The sequence below is a fragment of the Oncorhynchus masou genome, chromosome 27 (genome assembly GCF_036934945.1).
Source record: "Oncorhynchus masou masou isolate Uvic2021 chromosome 27, UVic_Omas_1.1, whole genome shotgun sequence".
NCBI lineage: Eukaryota > Metazoa > Chordata > Actinopteri > Salmoniformes > Salmonidae > Oncorhynchus > Oncorhynchus masou.
In genome coordinates, this window is record NC_088238.1 from 65,028,921 (window position 1) to 65,056,458 (window position 27,538).

General features: G+C 47.3%; 1 protein-coding gene across 1 annotated transcript in view; it reads right to left on the minus strand.

Moving 5' to 3' along the window:
• ctc1 (CTS telomere maintenance complex component 1) overlaps positions 1-27,538 on the minus strand; it is a 55,312-nt gene that overhangs the window by 12,694 nt on the left and 15,080 nt on the right. Inside the window, 8 exon segments of the mRNA XM_064940880.1 lie at positions 701-775; positions 4,068-4,224; positions 7,137-7,228; positions 12,586-12,632; positions 16,193-16,330; positions 16,984-17,073; positions 24,819-25,545; positions 25,656-25,770. Of these exon segments, the coding sequence (XP_064796952.1) occupies positions 701-775; positions 4,068-4,224; positions 7,137-7,228; positions 12,586-12,632; positions 16,193-16,330; positions 16,984-17,073; positions 24,819-25,545; positions 25,656-25,770 (1,441 nt within the window).

The following is a 27,538-nucleotide window of genomic DNA, read 5'->3' on the forward strand; positions in this document are numbered from 1 at the left end:
GAGTGGATGAGGAGGAGAGGAGGTAGAGTGGATGAGGAGGAGAGGAGGTAGAGTGAATGAGGAGGAGAGGAGGTAGAGTGAAGGAGGAGGAGAGGAGGTAGAGTGGATGAGGAGGAGAGGAGGTAGAGTGGATGAGGAGGAGAGGAGGTAGAGTGGATGAGGAGGAGAGGAGGTAGAGTGGATGAGGAGGAGAGGAGGTAGAGTGGAGGAGGAGAAGAGGAGGTAGAGTGGAGGAGGAGAGGAGGTAGAGTGAAGGAGGAGGAGAGGAGGTAGAGTGGATGAGGAGGAGAGGAGGTAGAGTGGATGAGGAGGAGAGGAGGTAGAGTGAATGAGGAGGAGAGGAGGCAGAGTGGATGAGGAGAGGAGGTAGAGTGAAGGAGGAGGAGAGGAGGTAGAGTGGATGAGGAGGAGAGGAGGTAGAGTGAAGGAGGAGGAGAGGAGGTAGAGTGGATGAGGAGGAGAGGAGGTAGAGTGGATGAGGAGGAGAGGAGGTAGAGTGAAGGAGGAGGAGAGGAGGTAGAGTGGATGAGGAGGAGAGGAGGTAGAGTGGATGAGGAGGAGAAGAGGTAGAGTGGATGAGGAGGAGAGGAGGTAGAGTGGATGAGGAGGAGAAGAGGTAGAGTGGATGAGGAGGAGAAGAGGTAGAGTGGATGAGGAGGAGAAGAGGTAGAGTGGATGAGGAGGAGAAGAGAGGACTCACTGGGTGTCTGTCTTTCCCAGGGCCATGATGGTCAAACAGCTGACAGGGACAGAACGACAATACACCCCTCCCACCCTGCAACACACAAACACACAAAATAGGTCCAGCACCTGACTACCTTTTCTGTTGAAGCTAGGCTGAAGCATTTTAATACACCTCCTATTTTAATACACCTCCTATTTTAACACACCTCCTATTTCAACACACCTCCTATTTTAAGGGGAGGAGATGAGTTAAATAAGGATTTTTAAGTCTTGAGACAATTGAGACATGGATTGTGTCTGTGTACCATTCAGAGGGTGAATGGGCAAGACAAAATATTGAAGCCCCTTTGAATGGGGTATGGTTTAGGTGTCAGGTCCACTGGTTGAGTGTCAAGAACTGCAACGCTGCTGGGTTTTATTCATACTCAACAGTTTCCTGTGTTTATCAAGAATGGTCCACCACCCAAAGGACATCCAGCCAACTTGACAACTGTGGGAAGCATTGGAGTCAACATGGGCCAGTATCCCTGGAGTCAACATGGGCCAGCATCCCTGTGGAAGGCTTTCAACACCTTGTAGAGTCAACATGGGCCAGTATCCCTGGAGTCAACATGGGCCAGTATCCCTGTGGAACGCTTTCAACACCTTGTAGAGTCAACATGGGCCAGTATCCCCGTGGAAGGCTTTCAACACCTTGTAGAGTCAACATGGGCCAGCATCCCCGTGGAACGCTTTCAACACCTTGTAGAGTCAACATGGACCAGCATCCCTGTGGAAGGCTTTCAACACCTTGTAGAGTCAACATGGGCCAGCATCCCTGTGGAAGGCTTTCAACACCTTGTAGAGTCAACATGGGCCAGTATCACTGTGGAAGGCTTTCAACACCTTGTAGAGTCAACATGGGCCAGTATCCCTGTGGAAGGCTTTCAACACCTTGTAGAGTCAACATGGGCCAGCATCCCTGTGGAAGGCTTTCAACACCTTGTAGAGTCAACATGGGCCAGCATCCCTGTGGAAGGCTTTCAACACCTTGTAGAGTCAACATGGGCCAGCATCCCTGTGGAAGGCTTTCAACACCTTGTAGAGTCAACATGGGCCAGCATCCCTGTGGAAGGCTTTCAACACCTTGTAGAGTCAACATGGGCCAGCATCCCTGTGGAAGGCTTTCAACACCTTGTAGAGTCAACATGGGCCAGCATCCCTGTGGAAGGCTTTCAACACCTTGTAGAGTCAACATGGACCAGCATCCCTGTGGAAGGCTTTCAACACCTTGTAGAGTCAACATGGGCCAGCATCCCTGTGGAAGGCTTTCAACACCTTGTAGAGTCAACATGGGCCAGTATCCCTGGAGTCAACATGGGCCAGTATCCCCGTGGAAGGCTTTCAACACCTTGTAGAGTCAACATGGGCCAGCATCCCCGTGGAACGCTTTCAACACCTTGTAGAGTCAACATGGACCAGCATCCCTGTGGAAGGCTTTCAACACCTTGTAGAGTCAACATGGGCCAGCATCCCTGTGGAAGGCTTTCAACACCTTGTAGAGTCAACATGGGCCAGTATCACTGTGGAAGGCTTTCAACACCTTGTAGAGTCAACATGGGCCAGTATCCCTGTGGAAGGCTTTCAACACCTTGTAGAGTCAACATGGGCCAGCATCCCTGTGGAAGGCTTTCAACACCTTGTAGAGTCAACATGGGCCAGCATCCCTGTGGAAGGCTTTCAACACCTTGTAGAGTCAACATGGGCCAGCATCCCTGTGGAAGGCTTTCAACACCTTGTAGAGTCAACATGGGCCAGCATCCCTGTGGAAGGCTTTCAACACCTTGTAGAGTCAACATGGGCCAGCATCCCTGTGGAAGGCTTTCAACACCTTGTAGAGTCAACATGGGCCAGTATCCCTGGAGTCAACATGGGCCAGTATCCCCGTGGAAGGCTTTCAACACCTTGTAGAGTCAACATGGGCCAGCATCCCCGTGGAACGCTTTCAACACCTTGTAGAGTCAACATGGACCAGCATCCCTGTGGAAGGCTTTCAACACCTTGTAGAGTCAACATGGGCCAGCATCCCTGTGGAAGGCTTTCAACACCTTGTAGAGTCAACATGGGCCAGTATCACTGTGGAAGGCTTTCAACACCTTGTAGAGTCAACATGGGCCAGTATCCCTGTGGAAGGCTTTCAACACCTTGTAGAGTCAACATGGGCCAGCATCCCTGTGGAAGGCTTTCAACACCTTGTAGAGTCAACATGGGCCAGCATCCCTGTGGAAGGCTTTCAACACCTTGTAGAGTCAACATGGGCCAGCATCCCTGTGGAAGGCTTTCAACACCTTGTAGAGTCAACATGGGCCAGCATCCCTGTGGAAGGCTTTCAACACCTTGTAGAGTCAACATGGGCCAGCATCCCTGTGGAAGGCTTTCAACACCTTGTAGAGTCAACATGGGCCAGCATCCCTGTGGAAGGCTTTCAACACCTTGTAGAGTCAACATGGACCAGCATCCCTGTGGAAGGCTTTCAACACCTTGTAGAGTCAACATGGGCCAGCATCCCTGTGGAAGGCTTTCAACACCTTGTAGAGTCAACATGGGCCAGCATCCCTGTGGAAGGCTTTCAACACCTTGTAGAGTCAACATGGGCCAGCATCCCTGTGGAAGGCTTTCAACACCTTGTAGAGTCAACATGGGCCAGTATCCCTGTGGAAGGCTTTCAACACCTTGTAGAGTCAAGATGGGCCAGTATCCCTGTGGAAGGCTTTCAACACCTTGTAGAGTCAAGATGGGCCAGCATCCCTGTGGAAGGCTTTCAACACCTTGTAGAGTCAAGATGGGCCAGTATCCCTGTGGAAGGCTTTCAACACCTTGTAGAGTCAACATGGGCCAGTATCCCTGAAGTCAACATGGGCCAGTATCCCTGTGGAAGGCTTTCAACACCTTGTAGAGTCAACATGGACCAGCATCCCTGTGGAAGGCTTTCAACACCTTGTAGAGTCAACATGGACCAGCATCCCTGTGGAAGGCTTTCAACACCTTGTAGAGTCAACATGGGCCAGCATCCCTGTGGAAGGCTTTCAACACCTTGTAGAGTCAACATGGGCCAGTATCCCTGTGGAAGGCTTTCAACACCTTGTAGAGTCAACATGGGCCAGCATCCCTGTGGAAGGCTTTCAACACCTTGTAGTCAACATGGGCCAGTATCCCTGTGGAAGGCTTTCAACACCTTGTAGAGTCAACATGGGCCAGCATCCCTGTGGAAGGCTTTCAACACCTTGTAGAGTCCCTGTCCCAACTAGTTGAGGCTGTTCTGAGGTGCAACTCAATATTAGGAAGGTGTTCCCAATGTTCGGTGTACTCAGTGTGCCTGTGTGTGTGCGTGTTTGATGTGTTACCGTGATAGCCTGCGTTGGAAGCTGGTAAACTGGACAGTGTTTCCGGGTACCAGCCCGGGAGGGTAGGGGGTGAGGCTTAGGTCCAAATAGACCTGCAGGCTCCGCCCTCTGGGCTCCACACACACCGTCAACCTCACACTCAGTCCTGCTTCCACGTCTACACACACAGGAAAAACACAAACACAAACACACAGGTAAAACACAAACACACGGGTAAAACACAAACACACAGGTAAAATACAAACACACAGGTAAAATACAAACACACAGGTAAAATACAAACACAAACACACAGGTAAAATACAAACACAAACACACAGGTAAAACACAAACACACAGGTAAAACACAAACACACAGAACAACCCTGTTCCTGGAGAGAGACCCTCCTGTAGGTTTTAACTCCAACCCTGTTCCTGGAGAGAGACCCTCCTGTAGGTTTTAACTCCAACCCTGTTCCTGGAGAGATACTGTCCTGTAGGTTTTAACTCCAACCCTGTTGCTGGAGAGAAACCCTCCTGTAGGTTTTAACTCCAACCCTGTTCCTGGAGAGAGAGACCCTCCTGTAGGTTTTAACTCCAACCCTGTTCCTGGAGAGAGACACTCCTGTAGGTTTTAACTCCAACCCTGTTCCTGGAGAGAAACCCTCCTGTAGGTTTTAACTCCAACCCTGTTCCTGGAGAGAGACCCTCCTGTAGGTTTTAACTCCAACCCTGTTCCTGGAGAGAGACCCTCCTGTAGGTTTTAACTCCAACCCTGTTCCTGGAGAGAGACCCTCCTGTAGGTTTTAACTCCAACCCTGTTCCTGGAGAGAGACCCTCCTGTAGGTTTTAACTCCAACCCTGTTCCTGGAGAGAGACCCTCCTGTAGGTTTTAACTCCAACCCTGTTCCTGGAGAGAGATACCCTCCTGGAGTGTAGATATCCAGGAACATGTTTACAGCCCTGATATACACAAAGCCATACAGTTAAAACACACAGCCTTCTCTCTCACCTCTGTCAGTAGAGTGCTACTCTCGTACCTCTCTGTGCAGGAGTGTGTCTCGTACCTCTCTGTGTAGGAGTGTGTCTCGTACCTCTCTGTGCGGGGGTGTGTCTCGTACCTCTCTGTGCGGGGGTGTGTCTCGTACCTCTCTGTGCGGGGGTGTGTCTCGTACCTCTCTGTGCGGGGGTGTGTCTCGTACCTCTCTGTGCGGGGGTGTGTCTCGTACCTCTCTGTGCGGGGGTGTGTCTCGTACCTCTCTGTGCGGGGGTGTGTCTCGTACCTCTCTGTGCGGGGGTGTGTCTCGTACCTCTCTGTGCGGGGGTGTGTCTCGTACCTCTCTGTGCGGGGGTGTGTCTCGTACCTCTCTGTGCGGGGGTGTGTCTCGTACCTCTCTGTGCGGGGGTGTGTCTCGTACCTCTCTGTGCGGGGGTGTGTCTCGTACCTCTCTGTGCGGGAGTGTCTCGTACCTCTCTGTGCGGGAGTGTGTCTCGTACCTCTCTGTGCGGGAGTGTGTCTCGTACCTCTCTGTGCGGGAGTGTGTCTCGTACCTCTCTGTGCGGGAGTGTGTCTCGTACCTCTCTGTGCGGGAGTGTGTCTCGTACCTCTCTGTGCGGGAGTGTGTCTCGTACCTCTCTGTGCGGGGGTGTGTCTCGTACCTCTCTGTTCGGGGGTGTGTTTCGTACCTCTCTGTTCGGGGGTGTGTTTCGTACCTCTCTGTTCGGGGGTGTGTCTCGTACCTCTCTGTGCAGGGGTGTGTCTCGTACCTCTCTGTGCAGGGGTGTGTCTCGTACCTCTCTGTGCAGGGGTGTGTCTCGTACCTCTCTGTGCAGGGGTGTGTCTCGTACCTCTCTGTGCGGGAGTGTGTGGTCGTACCTCTCTGTGCGGGAGTGTGTGGTCGTACCTCTCTGTGCGGGAGTGTGTGGTCGTACCTCTCTGTGCGGGAGTGTGTGGTCGTACCTCTCTGTGCGGGAGTGTGTGGTCGTACCTCTCTGTGCGGGAGTGTGTGGTCGTACCTCTCTGTGCGGGAGTGTGTGGTCGTACCTCTCTGTGCGGGAGTGTGTGGTCGTACCTCTCTGTGCGGGAGTGTGTGGTCGTACCTCTCTGTGCGGGAGTGTGTCTCGTACCTCTCTGTGCAGGAGTGTGTGTCGTACCTCTCTGTGTAGGGGTGTGTGGTCGTACCTCTCTGTGTAGGAGTGTGTCTCGTACCTCTCTGTGTAGGAGTGTGTGGTCGTACCTCTCTGTGTAGGAGTGTGTGTCGTACCTCTCTGTGTAGGGGTGTGTGGTCGTACCTCTCTGTGTAGGGGTGTGTGGTCGTACCTCTCTGTGTAGGAGTGTGTCTCGTACCTCTCTGTGTAGGAGTGTGTGGTCGTACCTCTCTGTGTAGGAGTGTGTGGTCGTACCTCTCTGTGTAGGAGTGTGTGGTCGTACCTCTCTGTGTAGGAGTGTGTGGTCGTACCTCTCTGTGTAGGGGTGTGTGGTCGTACCTCTCTGTGCGGGAGTGTGTCTCGTACCTCTCTGTGTAGGAGTGTGTGGTCGTACCTCTCTGTGTAGGAGTGTGTGTCGTACCTCTCTGTGTAGGGGTGTGTGGTCGTACCTCTCTGTGTAGGAGTGTGTGGTCGTACCTCTCTGTGTAGGAGTGTGTGGTCGTACCTCTCTGTGTAGGAGTGTGTGTCGTACCTCTCTGTGTAGGAGTGTGTCTCGTACCTCTCTGTGTAGGAGTGTGTCTCGTACCTCTCTGTGTAGGAGTGTGTGGTCGTACCTCTCTGTGTAGGAGTGTGTGGTCGTACCTCTCTGTGTAGGAGTGTGTGGTCGTACCTCTCTGTGTAGGAGTGTGTGGTCGTACCTCTCTGTGTGGGAGTGTGTGGTCGTACCTCTCTGTGTAGGGGTGTGTCTCGTACCTCTCTGTGTAGGGGTGTGTGTCGTACCTCTCTGTGTAGGGGTGTGTCCCGTACCTCTCTGTGTAGGGGTGTGTGTCGTACCTCTCTGTGTAGGGGTGTGTCCCGTACCTCTCTGTGTAGGGGTGTGTCCTGTACCTCTCTGTGTAGGGGTGTGTCCTGTACCTCTCTGTGTAGGGGTGTGTCCCGTACCTCTCTGTGTAGGAGTGTGTGTGGTCGTTCCTCTCTGTAGGGTGATCCTCTTGGATATGACTCCATGGAACGACACCAGATCCAGCCCACTGCTACAACACAGAGAGAGGTGATGATGGTACCTGAGCCTACGTGGTCTGCCCGACCGCTTAGTCAGGTAACTAGTCTTCCCCAAGCTGTGATGCTGCTGATGGTCATTAGTAGTCTGCCAAACTTACTGCCTGGTACTCAGCACTCTATTGTCCCTCTAAATCACTCTGATGGGTTCCATCCCATCACTACAGCCCGGGGTTCCATCCCATCACTACAGCCTGGTACTCAGCACTCTATTGTCACTCTAAATCACTCTGATGGGTTCCATCCCATCACTACAGCCTGGGGTTCCATCCCATCACTACAGCCTGGTACTCAGCACTCTATTGTCACTCTAAATCACTCTGATGGGTTCCATCCCATCACTACAGCCCGGGGTTCCATCCCATCACTACAGCCCGGGGTTCCATCCCATCACTACAGCCCGGGGTTCCATCCCATCACTACAGCCTGGGGTTCCATCCCATCACTACAGCCTGGGGTTCCATCCCATCACTACAGCCTGGGGTTCCATCCCATCACTACAGCCTGGGGTTCCATCCCATCACTACAGCCTGGGGTTCCATCCCATCACTACAGCCTGGGGTTCCATCCCATCACTACAGCCTGGGGTTCCATCCCATCACTACAGCCTGGGGTTCCATCCCATCACTACAGCCTGGGGTTCCATCCCATCACTACAGCCTGGGGTTCCATCCCATCACTACAGCCTGGGGTTCCATCCCATCACTACAGCCTGGGGTTCCATCCCATCACTACAGCCTGGGGTTCCATCCCATCACTACAGCCTGGGGCTCCATCCCATCACTACAGCCTGGGGCTCCATCCCATCACTACAGCCTGGGGCTCCATCCCATCACTACAGCCTGGGGTTCCATCCCATCACTACAGCCTGGGGTTCCATCCCATCACTACAGCCTGGGGCTCCATACCATCACTACAGCCTGGGGTTCCATCCCATCACTACAGCCTGGGGTTCCATCCCATCACTACAGCCTGGGGTTCCATCCCATCACTACAGCCTGGGGTTCCATCCCATCACTACAGCCTGGGGTTCCATCCCATCACTACAGCCTGGGGTTCCATCCCATCACTACAGCCTGGGGTTCCATCCCATCACTACAGCCTGGGGTTCCATCCATTCACTACAGCCTGGGGTTCCATCCCATCACTACAGCCTGGGGTTCCATCCCATCAGTACAGCCTGGGGTTCCATCCCATCACTACAGCCTGGGGTTCCATCCCATCACTACAGCCTGGGGTTCCATCCCATCACTACAGCCTGGGGTTCCATCCCATCACTACAGCCTGGGGTTCCATCCCATCACTACAGCCTGGGGTTCCATCCCATCACTACAGCCTGGGGTTCCATCCCATCACTACAGCCTGGGGTTCCATCCCATCACTACAGCCTGGGGTTCCATCCCATCACTACAGCCTGGGGTTCCATCCCATCACTACAGCCTGGGGTTCCATCCCATCACTACAGCCTGGGGTTCCATCCCATCACTACAGCCTGGGGTTCCATCCCATCACTACAGCCTGGGGTTCCATCCCATCACTACAGCCTGGGGTTCCATCCCATCACTACAGCCTGGGGTTCCATCCCATCACTGGGGTTCCAGCCTGGGGTTCCATCCCATCACTACAGCCTGGGGTTCCATCCCATCACTACAGCCTGGGGTTCCATCCCATCACTACAGCCTGGGGTTCCATCCCATCACTACAGCCTGGGGTTCCATCCCATCACTACAGCCTGGGGTTCCATCCCATCACTACAGCCTGGGGTTCCATCCCATCACTACAGCCTGGGGTTCCATCCCATCACTACAGCCTGGGGTTCCATCCCATCACTACAGCCTGGGGTTCCATCCCATCACTACAGCCTGGGGTTCCATCCCATCACTACAGCCTGGGGTTCCATCCCATCACTACAGCCTGGGGTTCCATCCCATCACTACAGCCTGGGGTTCCATCCCATCACTACAGCCTGGGGTTCCATCCCATCACTACAGCCTGGGGTTCCATCCCATCACTACAGCCTGGGGTTCCATCCCATCACTACAGCCTGGGGTTCCATCCCATCACTACAGCCTGGGGTTCCATCCCATCACTACAGCCTGGGGTTCCATCCCATCACTACAGCCTGGGGTTCCATCCCATCACTACAGCCTGGGGTTCCATCCCATCACTACAGCCTGGGGTTCCATCCCATCACTACAGCCTGGGGTTCCATCCCATCACTACAGCCTGGGGTTCCATCCCATCACTACAGCCTGGGGTTCCATCCCATCACTACAGCCTGGGGTTCCATCCCATCACTACAGCCTGGGGTTCCATCCCATCACTACAGCCTGGGGTTCCATCCCATCACTACAGCCTGGGGTTCCATCCCATCACTACAGCCTGGGGTTCCATCCCATCACTACAGCCTGGGGTTCCATCCCATCACTACAGCCTGGGGTTCCATCCCATCACTACAGCCTGGGGTTCCATCCCATCACTACAGCCTGGGGTTCCATCCCATCACTACAGCCTGGGGTTCCATCCCATCACTACAGCCTGGGGTTCCATCCCATCACTACAGCCTGGGGTTCCATCCCATCACTACAGCCTGGGGTTCTATCCCATCACTACAGCCTGGGGTTCCATCCCATCACTACAGCCTGGGGTTCCATCCCATCACTACAGCCTGGGGTTCCATCCCATCACTACAGCCTGGGGTTCCATCCCATCACTACAGCCTGGGGTTCCATCCCATCACTACAGCCTGGGGTTCCATCCCATCACTACAGCCTGGGGTTCCATCCCATCACTACAGCCTGGGGTTCCATCCCATCACTACAGCCTGGGGTTCCATCCCATCACTACAGGCCCAGTGTTATCCGGGTTAGGGTGGCTTTACTTGGCTCCTCACGCGCGAGCAACTCCTTGTGACAGGCCGGGCGCCTGCAGGCTGATTTGGGTTGTCAGTTGAACAGTGTTTCCTCCGACACATTGATACAGCTTCCAGGTTAAGCGAGCGGGTGCAAAGAAGCGCGGCGTGGCGGGTCATGTTTCAGAGGACGCATGACTCAAACTTCTCCTCTCCCGAGCCCGTTGGGGAGTTGCAGCGATGAGACAAGATTGTAATTGGATCACAACCGGGTATCACGGGGAGGAAAAGGGGCAAAAATATACAACAAATATCTACATCATCTTTACATCTATTGTTTTAATGCTTCTATTGATGAAGGTTGTCCGTTGTCTGGGTGATGAAAGTTGTCTGTGGCTCTGGGTGATGAAGGTTGTCTGTTGTCTGGGTGATGAAGGTTGTCTGGGTGATGAAGGTTGTCTGTTGTCTGGGTGATGAAGGTTGTCTGGGAGATGAGGGTTGTCTGTTGTCTGGGAGATGAAGGTTGTCTGAGTGATGAAGGTTGTCCGTTGTCTGGGTGATGAAAGTTGTCTGTGGCTCTGGGTGATTTCTTGATCTATAATTTTTTCCCCCATTTATCCAGAGTTCGGAGTTCCCAACCCTGATGGTGCCGAAGGAGATGGTCGCATTCTCGTTCTTAGGAAACTATGCAGTATTTTTTAATTTTTTTTATGTATTATTTCCCACATTGTTACCCCAGGAAATCTGAAGTCTTATTACATACAGCCAGGAAGAACTATTGGATATAAGAGAGACGTCAACATACCAACATTACGACCAGGAATACGACTTTCCAGAAGCAAATCCTCTGGTTGGACCACCACCCAGGACAATGGATCTAATTCCAGTAGTCGACCCAAAACAATGGCACATCAGAAAGGGCAGACGAAGCGGCCAGCTGGTCATGCTCCATAGACGTGCTCATCGCCCACCGCTCCCGAGTATACTACTAGCCCATGTCCAGTCTCTCAACAACACGGCAAACAAAATTCGAGCAAGGGTTGTCTTCCAGAGAGACATCAGAGATGGTAACATTCTCGGTTTCATGGAAACATGGCTCACTCGGGATATGTTGTCGGAATCTTGCATCATGCTGACAGAAACAAACACCTCTCTGGGAAGAAGGGCGGGGGTGTATGCTTCATGATTAACAACTCATGGTGTAATCACAACAACATACAGGAACTCAAGTCATTCTGCTCACCTAACCTAGAATTCCCGTCAATTCGTCACAGCTGTGTACATTCCCCCTCAAGCAGAGACCAAGACGGCTCTCAAGGAACGTCATTGGTCTATGTAAACTGGAAACCACATATCCTGAGGCTGCATTTATTGTAGCTGGGGATTTTAACAAAGCAAATTTGAGAACAAGGCTCCCTAAATTCTATCAGCATATTGACAGTAGTACTAAAACACTGGATCACTGCTCCTCTAACTTCCGTGATGCATACAAGACCCTCCCTCGCCCTCCCTTCGGCAAATTCGACAGCGACTCCATCTTGCTCCTACCGTCCTATAGGCAGAAACTCGAACAGGATGTACCAGTGACAAGAACCATTCAACGCTGGTCCGACCAATCGGAAGCCACGCTTCAAGATTGTTTTGATCACGCTTACAGGAATATGTTCCCGTCAGCCTCAGAGAACAACATCGACTTATACGCACTCAGTGAGTGTGTTTATAAAGAAGTGCATAGGACATCCATTTTGCTGACCATCAACACTGCTAACCGTGTGTAGCCAATAACATCTGCTAACCATGTGTAGCCAATAACATCTGCTAACCGTGTGTAGCCAATAACATCAGCTAACCATGTAACCAATAACATCAGCTAACCATGTGACCAATAACATTTGCTAACCATGTGACCAATAACATCAGCTAACCATCTGCTAACCATGTGACCAATAACATCAGCTAACCATGTGACCAATAACATCAGCTAACCATGTGTAGCCAATAACATCAGCTAACCATGTGACCAATAACATCAGCTAACCATGTGTAGCCAATAACATCTGCTAACCATGTGTAGCCAATAACATCAGCTAACCATGTGTAGCCAATAACATCAGCTAACCATGTGACCAGTAACATCAGCTAACCATGTGACCAATAACATCAGCTAACCATGTGACCAATAACATCTGCTAACCATGTGTAGCCAATAACATCAGCTAACCATGTGACCAGTAACATCAGCTAACCATGTGACCAATAACATCAGCTAACCATGTGTAGCCAATAACATCTGCTAACCATGTGTAGCCAATAACATCTGCTAACCATGTGTAGCCAATAACATCTGTTAACCATGTTTAGCCAATAACATCTGCTAACCATGTGTAGCCAATAACATCTGCTAACCATGTGACCAATAACATCTGCTAACCATGTTTAGCCTATTACATTTGATTTGAATGTGTAGATGTGTTTTCTTACCTGCAGTCTAGGACCTCAGCCACAGACATGACCTTCTGAGAAACAAACTGGAGGAGAGAGGTCAGGGGTTAGAGGTCAGAGTTTAACTGGAGAGAGGTCAGGGTTTAGAGGTCAGGGTTTAACTGGAGGAGAGAGAGGTCTGGGGTTAACTGGAGGAGAGAGAGGTCAGGGTTTAGAGGTCAGGGTTTAACTGGAAGAGAGAGAGATTAGGGGTTAACTGGAGGAGAGAGAGGTCAGGGGTTAACTGGAGGAGAGAGAGGTCTGGGTAACTACATGTCTACAGTATTTCAGACAGGACTAGTTTGGTGGTTATATGTTTGGTGGTTATATGTCTGGTGGTTATATGTCTGGTGGTTATATGTCTGGTGGTTATATGTCTGGTGGTTATGGTGGTTATATGTCTGGTGGTTATATGTCTGGTGGTTATATGTCTGGTGGTTATATGTCTGGTGGTTATATGTTTGGTGGTTATATGTCTGGTGGTTATATGTTTGGTGGTTATATGTCTGGTGGTTATATGTTTGGTGGTTATATGTCTGGTGGTTATGGTGGTTAAATGTTTGGTGGTTATATGTCTGGTGGTTATGGTGGTTATATGTTTGGTGGTTATATGTCTGGTGGTTATATGTTTGGTGGTTATATGTCTGGTGGTTATATGTTTGGTGGTTATATGTCTGGTGGTTATATGTTTGGTGGTTATATGTCTGGTGGTTATGGTGGTTATATGTCTGGTGGTTATATGTCTGGTGGTTATGGTGGTTATATGTCTGGTGGTTATATGTCTGGTGGTTATATGTCTGGTGGTTATGGTGGTTAAATGTTTGGTGGTTATATGTCTGGTGGTTATGGTGGTTATATGTTTGGTGGTTATATGTCTGGTGGTTATATGTTTGGTGGTTATATGTCTGGTGGTTATATGTTTGGTGGTTATATGTCTGGTGGTTATATGTCTGGTGGTTATGGTGGTTATATGTCTGGTGGTTATATGTCTGGTGGTTATGGTGGTTATATGTCTGGTGGTTATATGTCTGGTGGTTATATGTCTGGTGGTTATATGTCTGGTGGTTATATGTCTGGTGGTTATATGTCTGGTGGTTATATGCCTGGTGGTTATATGTCTGGTGGTTATATGTTTGGTGGTTATATGTCTGGTGGTTATGGTGGTTATATGTCTGGTGGTTATATGTCTGGTGGTTATGGTGGTTATATGTCTGGTGGTTATATGTCTGGTGGTTATATGTCTGGTGGTTATATGTCTGGTGGTTATATGTCTGGTGGTTATATGTCTGGTGGTTATATGTCTGGTGGTTATATGTCTGGTGGTTATATGTCTGGTGGTTATATGTCTGGTGGTTATATGTCTGGTGGTTATATGTCTGGTGGTTATATGTCTGGTGGTTATATGTCTGGTGGTTATATGCCTGGTGGTTATATGTCTGGTGGTTATATGTTTGGTGGTTATATGTCTGGTGGTTATGGTGGTTATATGTCTGGTGGTTATATGTCTGGTGGTTATGGTGGTTATATGTCTGGTGGTTATATGGTGGTTATATGTCTGGTGGTTATATGTCTGGTGGTTATATGTCTGGTGGTTATATGTCTGGTGGTTATATGTCTGGTGGTTATATGTCTGGTGGTTATATGTCTGGTGGTTATATGTCTGGTGGTTATATGTCTGGTGGTTATATGTCTGGTGGTTATATGTCTGGTGGTTATATGTCTGGTGGTTATATGTCTGGTGGTTATATGTCTGGTGGTTATATGTCTGGTGGTTATATGTCTGGTGGTTATATGTCTGGTGGTTATATGTCTGGTGGTTATATGTCTGGTGGTTATATGTTTGGTGGTTATATGTCTGGTGGTTATATGTCTGGTGGTTATATGTTTGGTGGTTATATGTCTGGTGGTTATATGTCTGGTGGTTATATGTCTGGTGGTTATATGCCTGGTGGTTATATGTCTGGTGGTTATATGCCTGGTGGTTATATGTCTGGTGGTTATATGTTTGGTGGTTATATGCCTGGTGGTTATATGTCTGGTGGTTATATGTCTGGTGGTTATATGTATGGTGGTTATATGTCTGGTGGTTATATGTCTGGTGGTTATATGTCTGGTGGTTATATGGTGGTTATATGTCTGGTGGTTATATGTCTGGTGGTTATATGTTTGGTGGTTATATGTCTGGTGGTTATATGTCTGGTGGTTATATGTCTGGTGGTTATATGTCTGGTGGTTATATGGTGGTTATATGTCTGGTGGTTATATGCCTGGTGGTTATATGTCTGGTGGTTATATGTCTGGTGGTTATATGTCTGGTGGTTATATGTCTGGTGGTTATATGTCTGGTGGTTATATGGTGGTTATATGTTTGGTGGTTATATGTCTGGTGGTTATATGGTGGTTATATGTCTGGTGGTTATGGTGGTTATATGTCTGGTGGTTATATGTCTGGTGGTTATATGGTGGTTATATGTCTGGTGGTTATATGTCTGGTGGTTATATGTCTGGTGGTTATATGTTTGGTGGTTATATGTCTGGTGGTTATATGTCTGGTGGTTATATGTCTGGTGGTTATATGTCTGGTGGTTATATGCCTGGTGGTTATATGTCTGGTGGTTATATGTCTGGTGGTTATATGGTGGTTATATGTCTGGTGGTTATATGTCTGGTGGTTATATGTCTGGTGGTTATATGGTGGTTATATGTCTGGTGGTTATATGTCTGGTGGTTATATGTCTGGTGGTTATATGTCTGGTGGTTATGGTGGTTATATGTCTGGTGGTTATATGTCTGGTGGTTATATGGTGGTTATATGTCTGGTGGTTATATGTCTGGTGGTTATATGGTGGTTATATGTCTGGTGGTTATATGTCTGGTGGTTATATGGTGGTTATATGTCTGGTGGTTATATGGTGGTTATATGTCTGGTGGTTATATGTCTGGTGGTTATATGTCTGGTGGTTATATGGTGGTTATATGTCTGGTGGTTATATGTCTGGTGGTTATATGTCTGGTGGTTATATGTCTGGTGGTTATATGTTTGGTGGTTATATGTCTGGTGGTTATATGTCTGGTGGTTATATGTCTGGTGGTTATATGTCTGGTGGTTATGGTGGTTATATGTCTGGTGGTTATATGGTGGTTATATGTCTGGTGGTTATATGTCTGGTGGTTATATGTCTGGTGGTTATATGTCTGGTGGTTATATGTCTGGTGGTTATATGGTGGTTATATGTCTGGTGGTTATATGTTTGGTGGTTATATGTCTGGTGGTTATATGTCTGGTGGTTATATGTCTGGTGGTTATATGTCTGGTGGTTATATGTCTGGTGGTTATATGTCTGGTGGTTATATGTCTGGTGGTTATATGTCTGGTGGTTATATGTCTGGTGGTTATATGTTAGAAAGGAATCATCAGAATGGGTTGCTTTCCTCTCTTGGAATAATAGCTCAACCAGGCTGTAACCATGGTTGGGGGGGGCACAAAAGGTCTGTGCATGGCCCTGGCCCTGATCAATATGTTTGTGACCATAAGGAATCACAAAACACTTTCTTTTTAATTAAAGGTGGCGCACCGCTGAGTCCTGCTGGACGCAGCCTGGCTCACCTGGGAGTAGGGCGTGGTCAAGAGTGGGTGGGTCAGGGTGTGGATCCTCCAATCAGAGCGCACAAGGAGGGAGGGGTTCGTATGGAGCACTACACCACTCCTTCCAGCAACACGACAGCCAATCAGAACACTGGGATCCTGAGTGACAGGAACACAGGCCAATCAGGCAGTAAAAAACTCCACGTAACAAAAAGCTTTACTAGATCAAAAGACAACAACCCAAGTCTTCTAGTTTATTAATTCGGCCATTAGGGAGGGAGACAGAGCGAGGGGGGTAGAGGGAGGGAGACAGAGAAAGGGGGGTAGAGGGAGGGAGACAGAGCGAGGGGGTGTAGGGATGGAGACAGAGCGAGGGAGGGAGACAGAGCGAGGGGGTGTAGGGAGGGAGACAGAGCGAGGGGGTGGAGGGAGGGAGACAGAGCGAGGGGGTGGAGGGAGGGAGACAGACAGAGCGAGGGGGTGGAGGGAGGGAGACAGAGCGAGGGGGTGGAGGGAGGGAGACAGACAGAGCGAGGGGGTGGAGGGAGGGAGACAGACAGAGCAAGGGGGGTGGAGGGAGGGAGACAGACAGAGCGAGGGGGTGGAGGGAGGGAGACAGACAGAGCGAGGGGGTGGAGGGAGGGAGACAGACAGAGCGAGGGGGTGGAGGGAGGGAGACAGACAGAGCGAGGGGGGTGGAGGGAGGGATACAGACAGAGCGAGGGGGGTGGAGGGAGGGAGACAGACAGAGCGAGGGGGGTGGAGGGAGGGAGACAGACAGAGCGAGGGGGGTGGAGGGAGGGATAGAGTACCTGGGTGTTAGGAGCGATGATTCTGTAGAAAGATCCAGCCTGGATCAGAGGAAACCAGCGTACTGATGACCTCACAAACAACAGCTCTACCTGAGTGAGGGAGACAGAAACAGAGCGAGAGGGAGACAGACACCAGAGGGAGAGGGAGACAGAAACAGAGCGAGAGGGAGACAGACACCAGAGGGAGACAGACACCAGAGGGAGAGGGAGCAAGAGAGAGGTCATGATCAGCTGAGCTCCTGCATTTTTCTGCATGTTCATTAAAAAAAAAAGATTTAGAGTTAGATAAACTTGGATTTTTTTGTCAGGAACACATACATGATACTACCCTCTACAACACTATGTCACCAGGACATATACAGGATACTACCCTCTACAACATAACCTTCACTATGTCAGCAGGACATATACAGGATACTACCCTCTACAACACTATGTCAGCAGGACATATACAGGATACTACCCTCTACAACACTATTTCACCAGGACATACACAGGATACTACCCTCTACAACACTATGTCACCAGGACATATACAGGATACTACCCTCTACAACACTATGTCACCAGGACATATACAGGATACTACCCTCTACAACACTATGTCAGCAGGACATATACAGGATACTACCCTCTACAACACTATGTCACCAGGACATATACAGGATACTACCCTCTACAACACTATGTCACCAGGACATATACAGGATACTACCCTACACAACACTATGTCACCAGGACATATACAGGATACTACCCTCTACAACACTATGTCACCAGGACATATACAGGATACTACCCTCTACAACACTATGTCACCAGGACATATACAGGATACTACCCTCTACAACACTATGTCACCAGGACATATACAGGATACTACCCTCCACAACACTATGTCACCAGGACATATACAGGATACTACCCTACACAACACTATGTCACCAGGACATATACAGGATACTACCCTCTACAACACTATGTCACCAGGACATATACAGGATACTAACCTCCACAACACTATGTCACCAGGACATATACAGGATACTACCCTACACAACACTATGTCACCAGGACATATACAGGATACTACCCTCTACAACACTATGTCACCAGGACATATACAGGATACTAACCTCCACAACACTATGTCACCAGGACATATACAGGATACTACCCTACACAACACTATGTCACCAGGACATATACAGGATACTACCCTCTACAACACTATGTCACCAGGACATATACAGGATACTACCCTACACAACACTATGTCACCAGGACATATACAGGATACTACCCTCTACAACATAACCTTCACTATGTCACCAGGACATATACAGGATACTACCCTCTACAACATGACCTTCACTATGTCACCAGGACATATACAGGATACTACCCTACACAACACTATGTCACCAGGACATATACAGGATACTACCCTACACAACACTATGTCACCAGGACATATACAGGATACTACCCTCTACAACACTATGTCACCAGGACATATACAGGATACTAACCTCTACAACACTATGTCACCAGGACATATACAGGATACTACCCTACACAATACTATGTCACCAGGACATATACAGGATACTAGCCTACACAACACTATGTCACCAGGACATATACAGGATACTACCCTCTACAACACTATGTCACCAGGACATATACAGGATACTACCCTACACAACACTATGTCACCAGGACATATACAGGATACTACCCTCTACAACACTATGTCACCAGGACATATACAGGATACTACCCTCTACAACACTATGTCACCAGGACATATACAGGATACTACCCTCTACAACACTAAGTCACCAGGACATATACAGGATACTACCCTACACAACACTATGTCACCAGGACATATACAGGATACTACCCTCTACAACACTATGTCACCAGGACATATACAGGATACTACCCTCTACAACACTATGTCACCAGGACATACACAGGATACTACCCTCTACAACACTATGTCACCAGGACATATACAATATACTACCCTCGACAACACTATGTCACCAGGACAAATACAGGATACTACCCTCTACAACACTATGTCACCAGGACATATACAGGATACTACCCTCTACAACATAACCTTCACTATGTCAACAGGACATATACAGGATACTAACCTCTACAACACTATGTCACCAGGACATATACAGGATACTACCCTCCACAACACTATGTCACCAGGACATACACAGGATACTACCCTACACAACATAACCTTCACTATGTCACCAGGACATATACAGGATACTAACCTCTACAACACTATGTCACCAGGACATATACAGGATACTACCCTCTACAACACTATGTCACCAGGACATATACAGGATACTACCCTCTACAACACTATGTCACCAGGACATATACAGGATAATACCCTCTACAACACTATGTCACCAGGACATATACAGGATACTACCCTCTACAACACTATGTCACCAGGACATATACAGGATACTACCCTCCACAACACTATGTCACCAGGACATATACATGATACTACCCTCTACAACACTATGTCACCAGGACATATACATGATACTACCCCCTACAACACTATGTCACCAGGACATATACATGATACTACCCTCTACAACACTATGTCACCAGGACATATACAGGATACTACCCTCTACAACATAACCTTCACTATGTCACCAGGACATATACAGGATACTACCGTCTACAACACTATGTCACCAGGACATATACAGGATACTACCCTCTACAACACTATGTCACCAGGACATATACAGGATACTACCCTACACAACACTATGTCACCAGGACATATACAGGATACTACCCTCTACAACACTATGTCACCAGGACATATACAGGATACTAACCTCTACAACACTATGTCACCAGGACATATACAGGATACTACCCTACACAACACTATGTCACCAGGACATATACAGGATACTACCCTCTACAACACTATGTCACCAGAACATATACAGGATACTACCCTACACAACACTATGTCACCAGGACATATACAGGATACTACCCTCTACAACACTATGTCACCAGGACATATACAGGATACTAACCTCTACAACACTATGTCACCAGGACATATACAGGATACTACCCTACACAACACTATGTCACCAGGACATACACAGGATACTACCCTCTACAACACTATGTCACCAGGACATATACAGGATACTACCCTCTACAACACTATGTCACCAGGACATATACAGGATACTACCCTCTACAACACTATGTCACCAGGACATATACAGGATACTACCCTCTACAACACTATGTCACCAGGACATATACAGGATACTAACCTCTACAACACTATGTCACCAGGACATATACAGGATACTACCCTCTACAACACTATGTCACCAGGACATATACAGGATACTACCCTCTACAACACTATGTCACCAGGATATATACAGGATACTACCCTACACAACACTATGTCACCAGGACATATACAGGATACTACCCTACACAACATAACCTTCACTATGTCACCAGGACATATACAGGATACTAGCCTCCACAACACTATGTCACCAGGACATACACAGGATACTACCCTATACAACACTATGTCACCAGTACATATACAGGATACTACCCTACACAACACTATGTCACCAGGACATATACAGGATACTACCCTACACAACACTATGTCACCAGGACATATACAGGATACTACCCTACACAACACTATGTCACCAGGACATATACAGGATACTACCCTCTACAACACTATGTCACCAGGACATACACAGGATACTACCCTCTACAACACTATGTCACCAGGACATATACATGATACTACCCTCTACAACACTATGTCACCAGGACACATACAGGATACTACCCTACACAACACTATGTCACCAGGACATATACAGGATACTACCCTATACAACACTATGTCACCAGGACACATACATGATACTACCCTCTACAACACTATGTCACCAGGACATATACAGGATACTACCCTCTACAACACTATGTCACCAGGACATATACAGGATACTAACCTCTACAACATAACCTTCACTATGTCACCAGGACATATACAGGATACTACCCTCTACAACATAACCTTCACTATGTCACCAGGACATATACAGGATACTACCCTCTACAACACTATGTCACCAGGACATATACAGGATACTACCCTCTACAACACTATGTCACCAGGACATATACAGGATACTACCCTCTACAACACTATGTCACCAGGACATATACAGGATACTACCCTCTACAACACTATGTCACCAGGACATATACAGGATACTACCCTCTACAACACTATGTCACCAGGACATATACAGGATACTACCCTCTACAACACTATGTCACCAGGATATATACAGGATACTACCCTCTACAACACTATGTCACCAGGACATATACAGGATACTACCCTCTACAACACTATGTCACCAGGACATATACAGGATACTACCCTCTACAACACTATGTCACCAGGACATATACAGGATACTACCCTCTACAACACTATGTCACCAGGACATATACAGGATACTACCCTACACAACACTATGTCACCAGGACACATACAGGATACTACCCTCTACAACATAACCTTCACTATGTCACCAGGACATATACAGGATACTACCCTCTACAACACTATGTCACCAGGACACATAGAGGATACTACCCTCTACAACACTATGTCACCAGGACATATACAGGATACTACCCTCTACAACACTATGTCAACAGGACATATACAGGATACTACCCTCTACAACACTATGTCACCAGGACATATACAGGATATTACCCTCTACAACACTATGTCACCAGGACATATACAGGATACTACCCTCTACAACACTATGTCACCAGGACATATACAGGATACTACCCTCTACAACATAACCTTCACTATGTCACCAGGACATATACAGGATACTACCCTCTACAACACTATGTCACCAGGACATATACATGATACTACCCTCTACAACATATTGATTAATTGATCCCTGGTACAGTGCTATATTAACCAGACCATCCCCTGGCATGGCACAGTGCTATATTAACCAGACCATCCCCTGGCACAGTGCTATATTAACCAGACCATCCCCTGGTACAGTGCTATATTAACCAGACCATCCCCTGGCACAGTGTTATATTAACCAGACCATCCCCTGGTACAGTGCTATATTAACCAGACCATCCCCTGGTACAGTGTTATATTAACCAGACCATCCCCTGGTACAGTGCTATATTAACCAGACCATCCCCTGGCACAGTGCTATATTAACCAGACCATCCCCTGGTACAGTGCTATATTATATTATGGTTGTGAGGTCTTGTTAAGGGAATTTTTATCAATGATGACTAATTCTGTATACATTACAATCAGGACTGACTAATCAGAATACTATGATGTTACTGTATATGTACTAATCAGAATACTATTATGTTACTGTATATGTACTAATCAGAATACTACATGTTACTGTATATGTACTATTCAGAATACTACATGTTACTGTATATGTACTATTCAGAATACTACATGTCACTGTATATGTACTAATCAGAATACTACCATGTTACTGTATATGTACTAATCAGAATACTATGATGTTACTGTATATGTACTAATCCGAATACTACGTGTCACTGTATATGTACTAATCAGAATACTATTATGTTACTGTATATGTACTAATCCGAATACTACATGTCACTGTATATGTACTAATCAGAATACTATGATGTTACTGTATATGTACTAATCCGAATACTACATGTCACTGTATATGTACTAATCAGAATACTATGATGTTACTGTATATGTACTAATCAGAATACTACATGTTACTGTATATGTACTAATCAGAATACTATTATGTTACTGTATATGTACTAATCAGAATACTACATGTTACTGTATATGTACTAATCCGAATACTATTATGTTGTTGTATATGTATGAGTTTTAATTCTTGATCCCAGTACTGAATATAATGTGTGTGAATGTCATCAAGAGGTAGAACAATGACGGTCTGTTCCTGGGTAGGAATGAATGAACAATATCTTCAGACTGGCTAGAATGCTGATCTACACCGGGAAACCTTGGCTCAGCCATAAACTATATTAAACTGGTGGGAGACGGATGGGGGAAGGCTGGAGATACTGCCTTTGTACTGGAACGGACATGGAGCAGGGTGGGGCTGGAACTAATGTACTTACAGGGTGGCCTAGTGGTTAGAGCGTTGGACTAGTAACCGGAAGGTTGCGAGTTCAAACCCCTGAACTGACAAGGTACAAAATCTGTCGTTCTGCCCCTGAACAGGCAGTTAACCCACTGTTCCCAGGCCGTCATTAAAAATAAGAATTTTTTCTAAACTGACTTGCCTAGTAAATAAAGGTAAAATAAAAATACGTCATGTTCAGTTTCTAACCTGTGGTAACCTGTACCGTGTTCAGTACTCTCGTGAATAAACTCTGCTGATTGACTTTAAGACTGGGCTCTGTCCATTATTATAGAATAAGGGTCTTACAAAACCTTATGAATTGACAGAGTGTTTCATTTTAATTGGGTGTTAAAACATAGAGCAATTTAATTCCTTTAACAGGTCTGGGGTCCGCTCACCAACCAAGACTTCACAAAATGGGACAAACACCAAAATGGGACTCTGCATGCAGAATTCTGCAAAAATATCCTCCGTGTACAACGTAGAACACCAAATAATGCATGCAGAGCAGAATTAGGCCGATACCCACTAATTATCAAAATCCAGAAAAGAGCTGTTAAATTCTATAACCACCTAAAAGGAAGTGATTCCCAAACCTTCCACAACAAAGCCATCACCTACAGAGAGATGAACCTGGAGAAGAGTCCCCTAAGCAAGCTGGTCCTGGGGCTCTGTTCACAAACACAAACAGACCCCACAGAGCCCCAGGACAGCAACACAATTAGACCCAACCAAATCATGAGAAAACAAAAAGAGAATTACTTGACATATTGGAAAGAATTAACAAAAAAACAGAGCAAACTAGAATGCTAAAACAGAGAGTACATAGTGGCAGAATACCTGACCACTGTGACTGACCCAAAATTAAGGAAAGCTTTGACTATGTACAGACTCAGTGAGCATAGCCTTGTCATTGAGAAAGGCCGCCGTAGGCAGACATGGCTCTCAAGAGAAGACAGGCTATGTGCTCACTGCCCACAAAATGAGGTGGAAACTGAGCTGCACTTCCTAACCTCCTGTCCAATGTATGACCATATTAGAGAGACATATTTCCCTCAGATTACACAGATAAACAAATCCAAGTTTGATAAACTCTCATATCTACTGGGTGAAATACCACAGTGATTCATCACAGCAGCAAGATTTGTGACCTGTTGCCACGAGAAAAGGGCAACCAGTGAAGAACACACACCATTGTAAATACAACCCATATTTATGCTTATTTATTTTCCCTTTTGTACTTTAACTATTTGCACATCGTTACAACACTGTATATAGACATAAAATGACATTTGAAATGTTTTTATTCTTTTGTAACTTTTGTGAGTGTAATGTTTACTGTTCATTTTTATTGTTTATTTCACTTTTGTATATTACCTACTTGACTTGCTTTGCCAATGTTAACACATGTTTCCCACTGTAAACAATAAAGCCCCTTGAATTGAATTGAGAGACAGAAACAGACAGATAGACAGAGAGAGAGGAGAGAGAGAGGAGAGAGAGAGGAGAGAAGAGAGAAAGAGGGGATACTCTCACCGTTCTGGTCTGTCCGTCTGTCTCTCTCTCCTGTAATGGACAGTTCCTGGGGTCCCGCCCCCACTGCTGAATTTGACCAATGAGATCAGCCCTCACAGAGAAACACAGAGATAACCCAGCCTCTTCTCCCTCACAGGCAATCCCCTCGTTCCGCCAGGCCACGCCCTCCTTTCCTTCCACACACATCACCACGGAGATACAGGGCCGGTCGCCTGGCAATGAGGCTCCTCCTCCTGGTTGGGAGCAGGTCTCGTTCTCTGTGTGGTTTTGTCGTGCTCTCTTGGCCCCTCCCTCTCTCTCCTCTTTCTTTTCCTCTATCCTCTCTTCTCTGCTCCTCTTCTTCCTCTCAGAAACGTCATCTCTCCTCTCCTCCCTCTCTTCTCCCCCTTTCTCTCTCCTCTCCTCCCTCTCTTCTCCCCCTTTCTCTCTCCTCTCCTCCCTCTCTTCTCCCCCTTTCTCTCTCCTCTCCTCCCTCTCTTCTCCCCCTTTCTCTCTCCTCTCCTCCCTCTCTTCTCCCCCTTTCTCTCTCCTCTCCTCCCTCTCTTCTCCCCCTTTCTCTCTCCTCTCCTCGCTCTCTCTCTCTGTCTCTCTCCTCTCCTCCCTCTCTCTCTCTGTCTCACTCCTCTCCACCCTCTCTCCTCCCTGTGTCGTTCTGTTGAGGAGTGATGCCATGGCAGCAGAGGGGCTGAGAATCTGGAGGTCGTTCAGACACAGCTGGATGTACACCCTGGAACACACACACACACACACACACACGTAATAAGTAATGTGTTATAATAGCGTGTGTGTGTGTGTGTGTGTGTGTGTGTGTGTGTGTGTGTGTGTGTGTGTGTGTACCTGCAGTGTCTGTGTGTGATGTAACTGTCCTGGTCCAGGTGTCTGTATGAAGGGAACTCTGATTGGAGGAATCTCTCCATCACCATGGTGAACTTCTGCACACACACCAAGCAACCTGTACACACATTACACACACATTACACACACATTACACATACATTATTCACACACACCAAGCAACCTGTACACACATTACACACACATTACACACACCAAACAACCTGTAGACACACCAAGCAACCTGTACACACATTACACACACATTACACACACCAAACAACCTGTAGACACACCAAGCAACCTGTACACACATTACACACATTAAACACACCAAACAACCTGTAGACACACCAAGCAACCTGTAGAAACATTACACACACATTACACACACACCAAGCAACCTGTAGACACATTACACACACACCAAGCAACCTGTAGACACACACATTATTCACACACACCAAGCAACCTGTAGACACATTACACACACACCAAGCAACCTGTAGACACATTACACACACACCAAGCAACCTGTAGACACATTACACACACACCAAACAACCTGTAGACACACACATTATTAACACACACCAAACACACATTGTAAACATCATCAACACACACACACTGAGAACAAGATGGCGCCAACAGACATGGCTGCTCTGCTTCTAGCTCCGAAGCAACTTTGCAGTATTTTCTAAAGTGTTATTTCTTACATTATCACCCAAAACATTTTTTTTGTGTGTTATTACATACAGCCACAAATAACTTTTGCATATCAGAGCACCGGCATTACAACCAGGACTAAGACTTTCCCGAATTGGCTCCTTTGTTCGTACCCCCCAGGGCACTGTAACGTATCCCAGAGGCTCCAAGACACCGCTGGCAGAGAAGAGGTATTCTGACTCAGGAGGAGGGCACACCATCCACCGCTTCCGAGTATATTACTCGCTAATGTATATTACCTTCTTGCTCTGTTTCACGGAATCATGGCTCTCTTCAGATATGCTGTCTTTGTCCATACAGCCAGCTGGGTTCTCAGTTCATCGGGCAGAATTAAGAACTCTCAGGGAAGAGGAAGGGCGGGGGTCTATGTTTCATGATTAACTACTCTTGGTGTGATTGTGATAACACACAGGAACTCAAGTCCTTTTGTTCACCTGACCTAGAATTCCTCACAATCAAATGCCGACCGTATTTTCTCCCTAAGAGAATTCTCCTCGGTTATAGTCACAGCCGTGTATATCCCCCTCAAGCTGATACCACGACGGCCCTCAAGTAACTACACTGGACTTTATGCAAACTGGAAACCACATATTCTGAGGCCGCGTTTATTGTAACTGGGGATTTTAATAAAGCAAATTTGAGGAAAGTACTACAGAAGTTCTACATTGACAGTAGTAGCGCTGGTAAAACACTCGACTACTGCTACTCCAACTTCCAGGAAGCCTACAAGGCCCTCCCCCGCCCTCCCTTCGGCAAATCAGATCACGATTCCATTTTGCTCATCCCTTCCTATAGGCAGAAACTCAAACAGGAAGTACCCGTGCTAAGGTCTATTTAAAATGCTGGTCTGACCAATCGGAATCCATGCATCAAGATTGTTTTGATCACACATGGTCCAGGTTGCCTCAAAGAATACCATTGATTAATATACTGACTCGTGACTGAGTTCATCTTATTCCCAATGTGACTATTAAAACCAACCCAATTCAGAAACTGTGGATAGATGGAAGGATTCGCGTAAAACTGAAAGCGCGAACCACCGCATTTAAAAGGTGACTGGAAGAACACAAATAGTGCAGTTATTTTCTCGGCAAAGAAACAGGCAAAATGACACTACAGAGACAAAGTGGAGTCGCAATTCAACAGCTCAGACACGA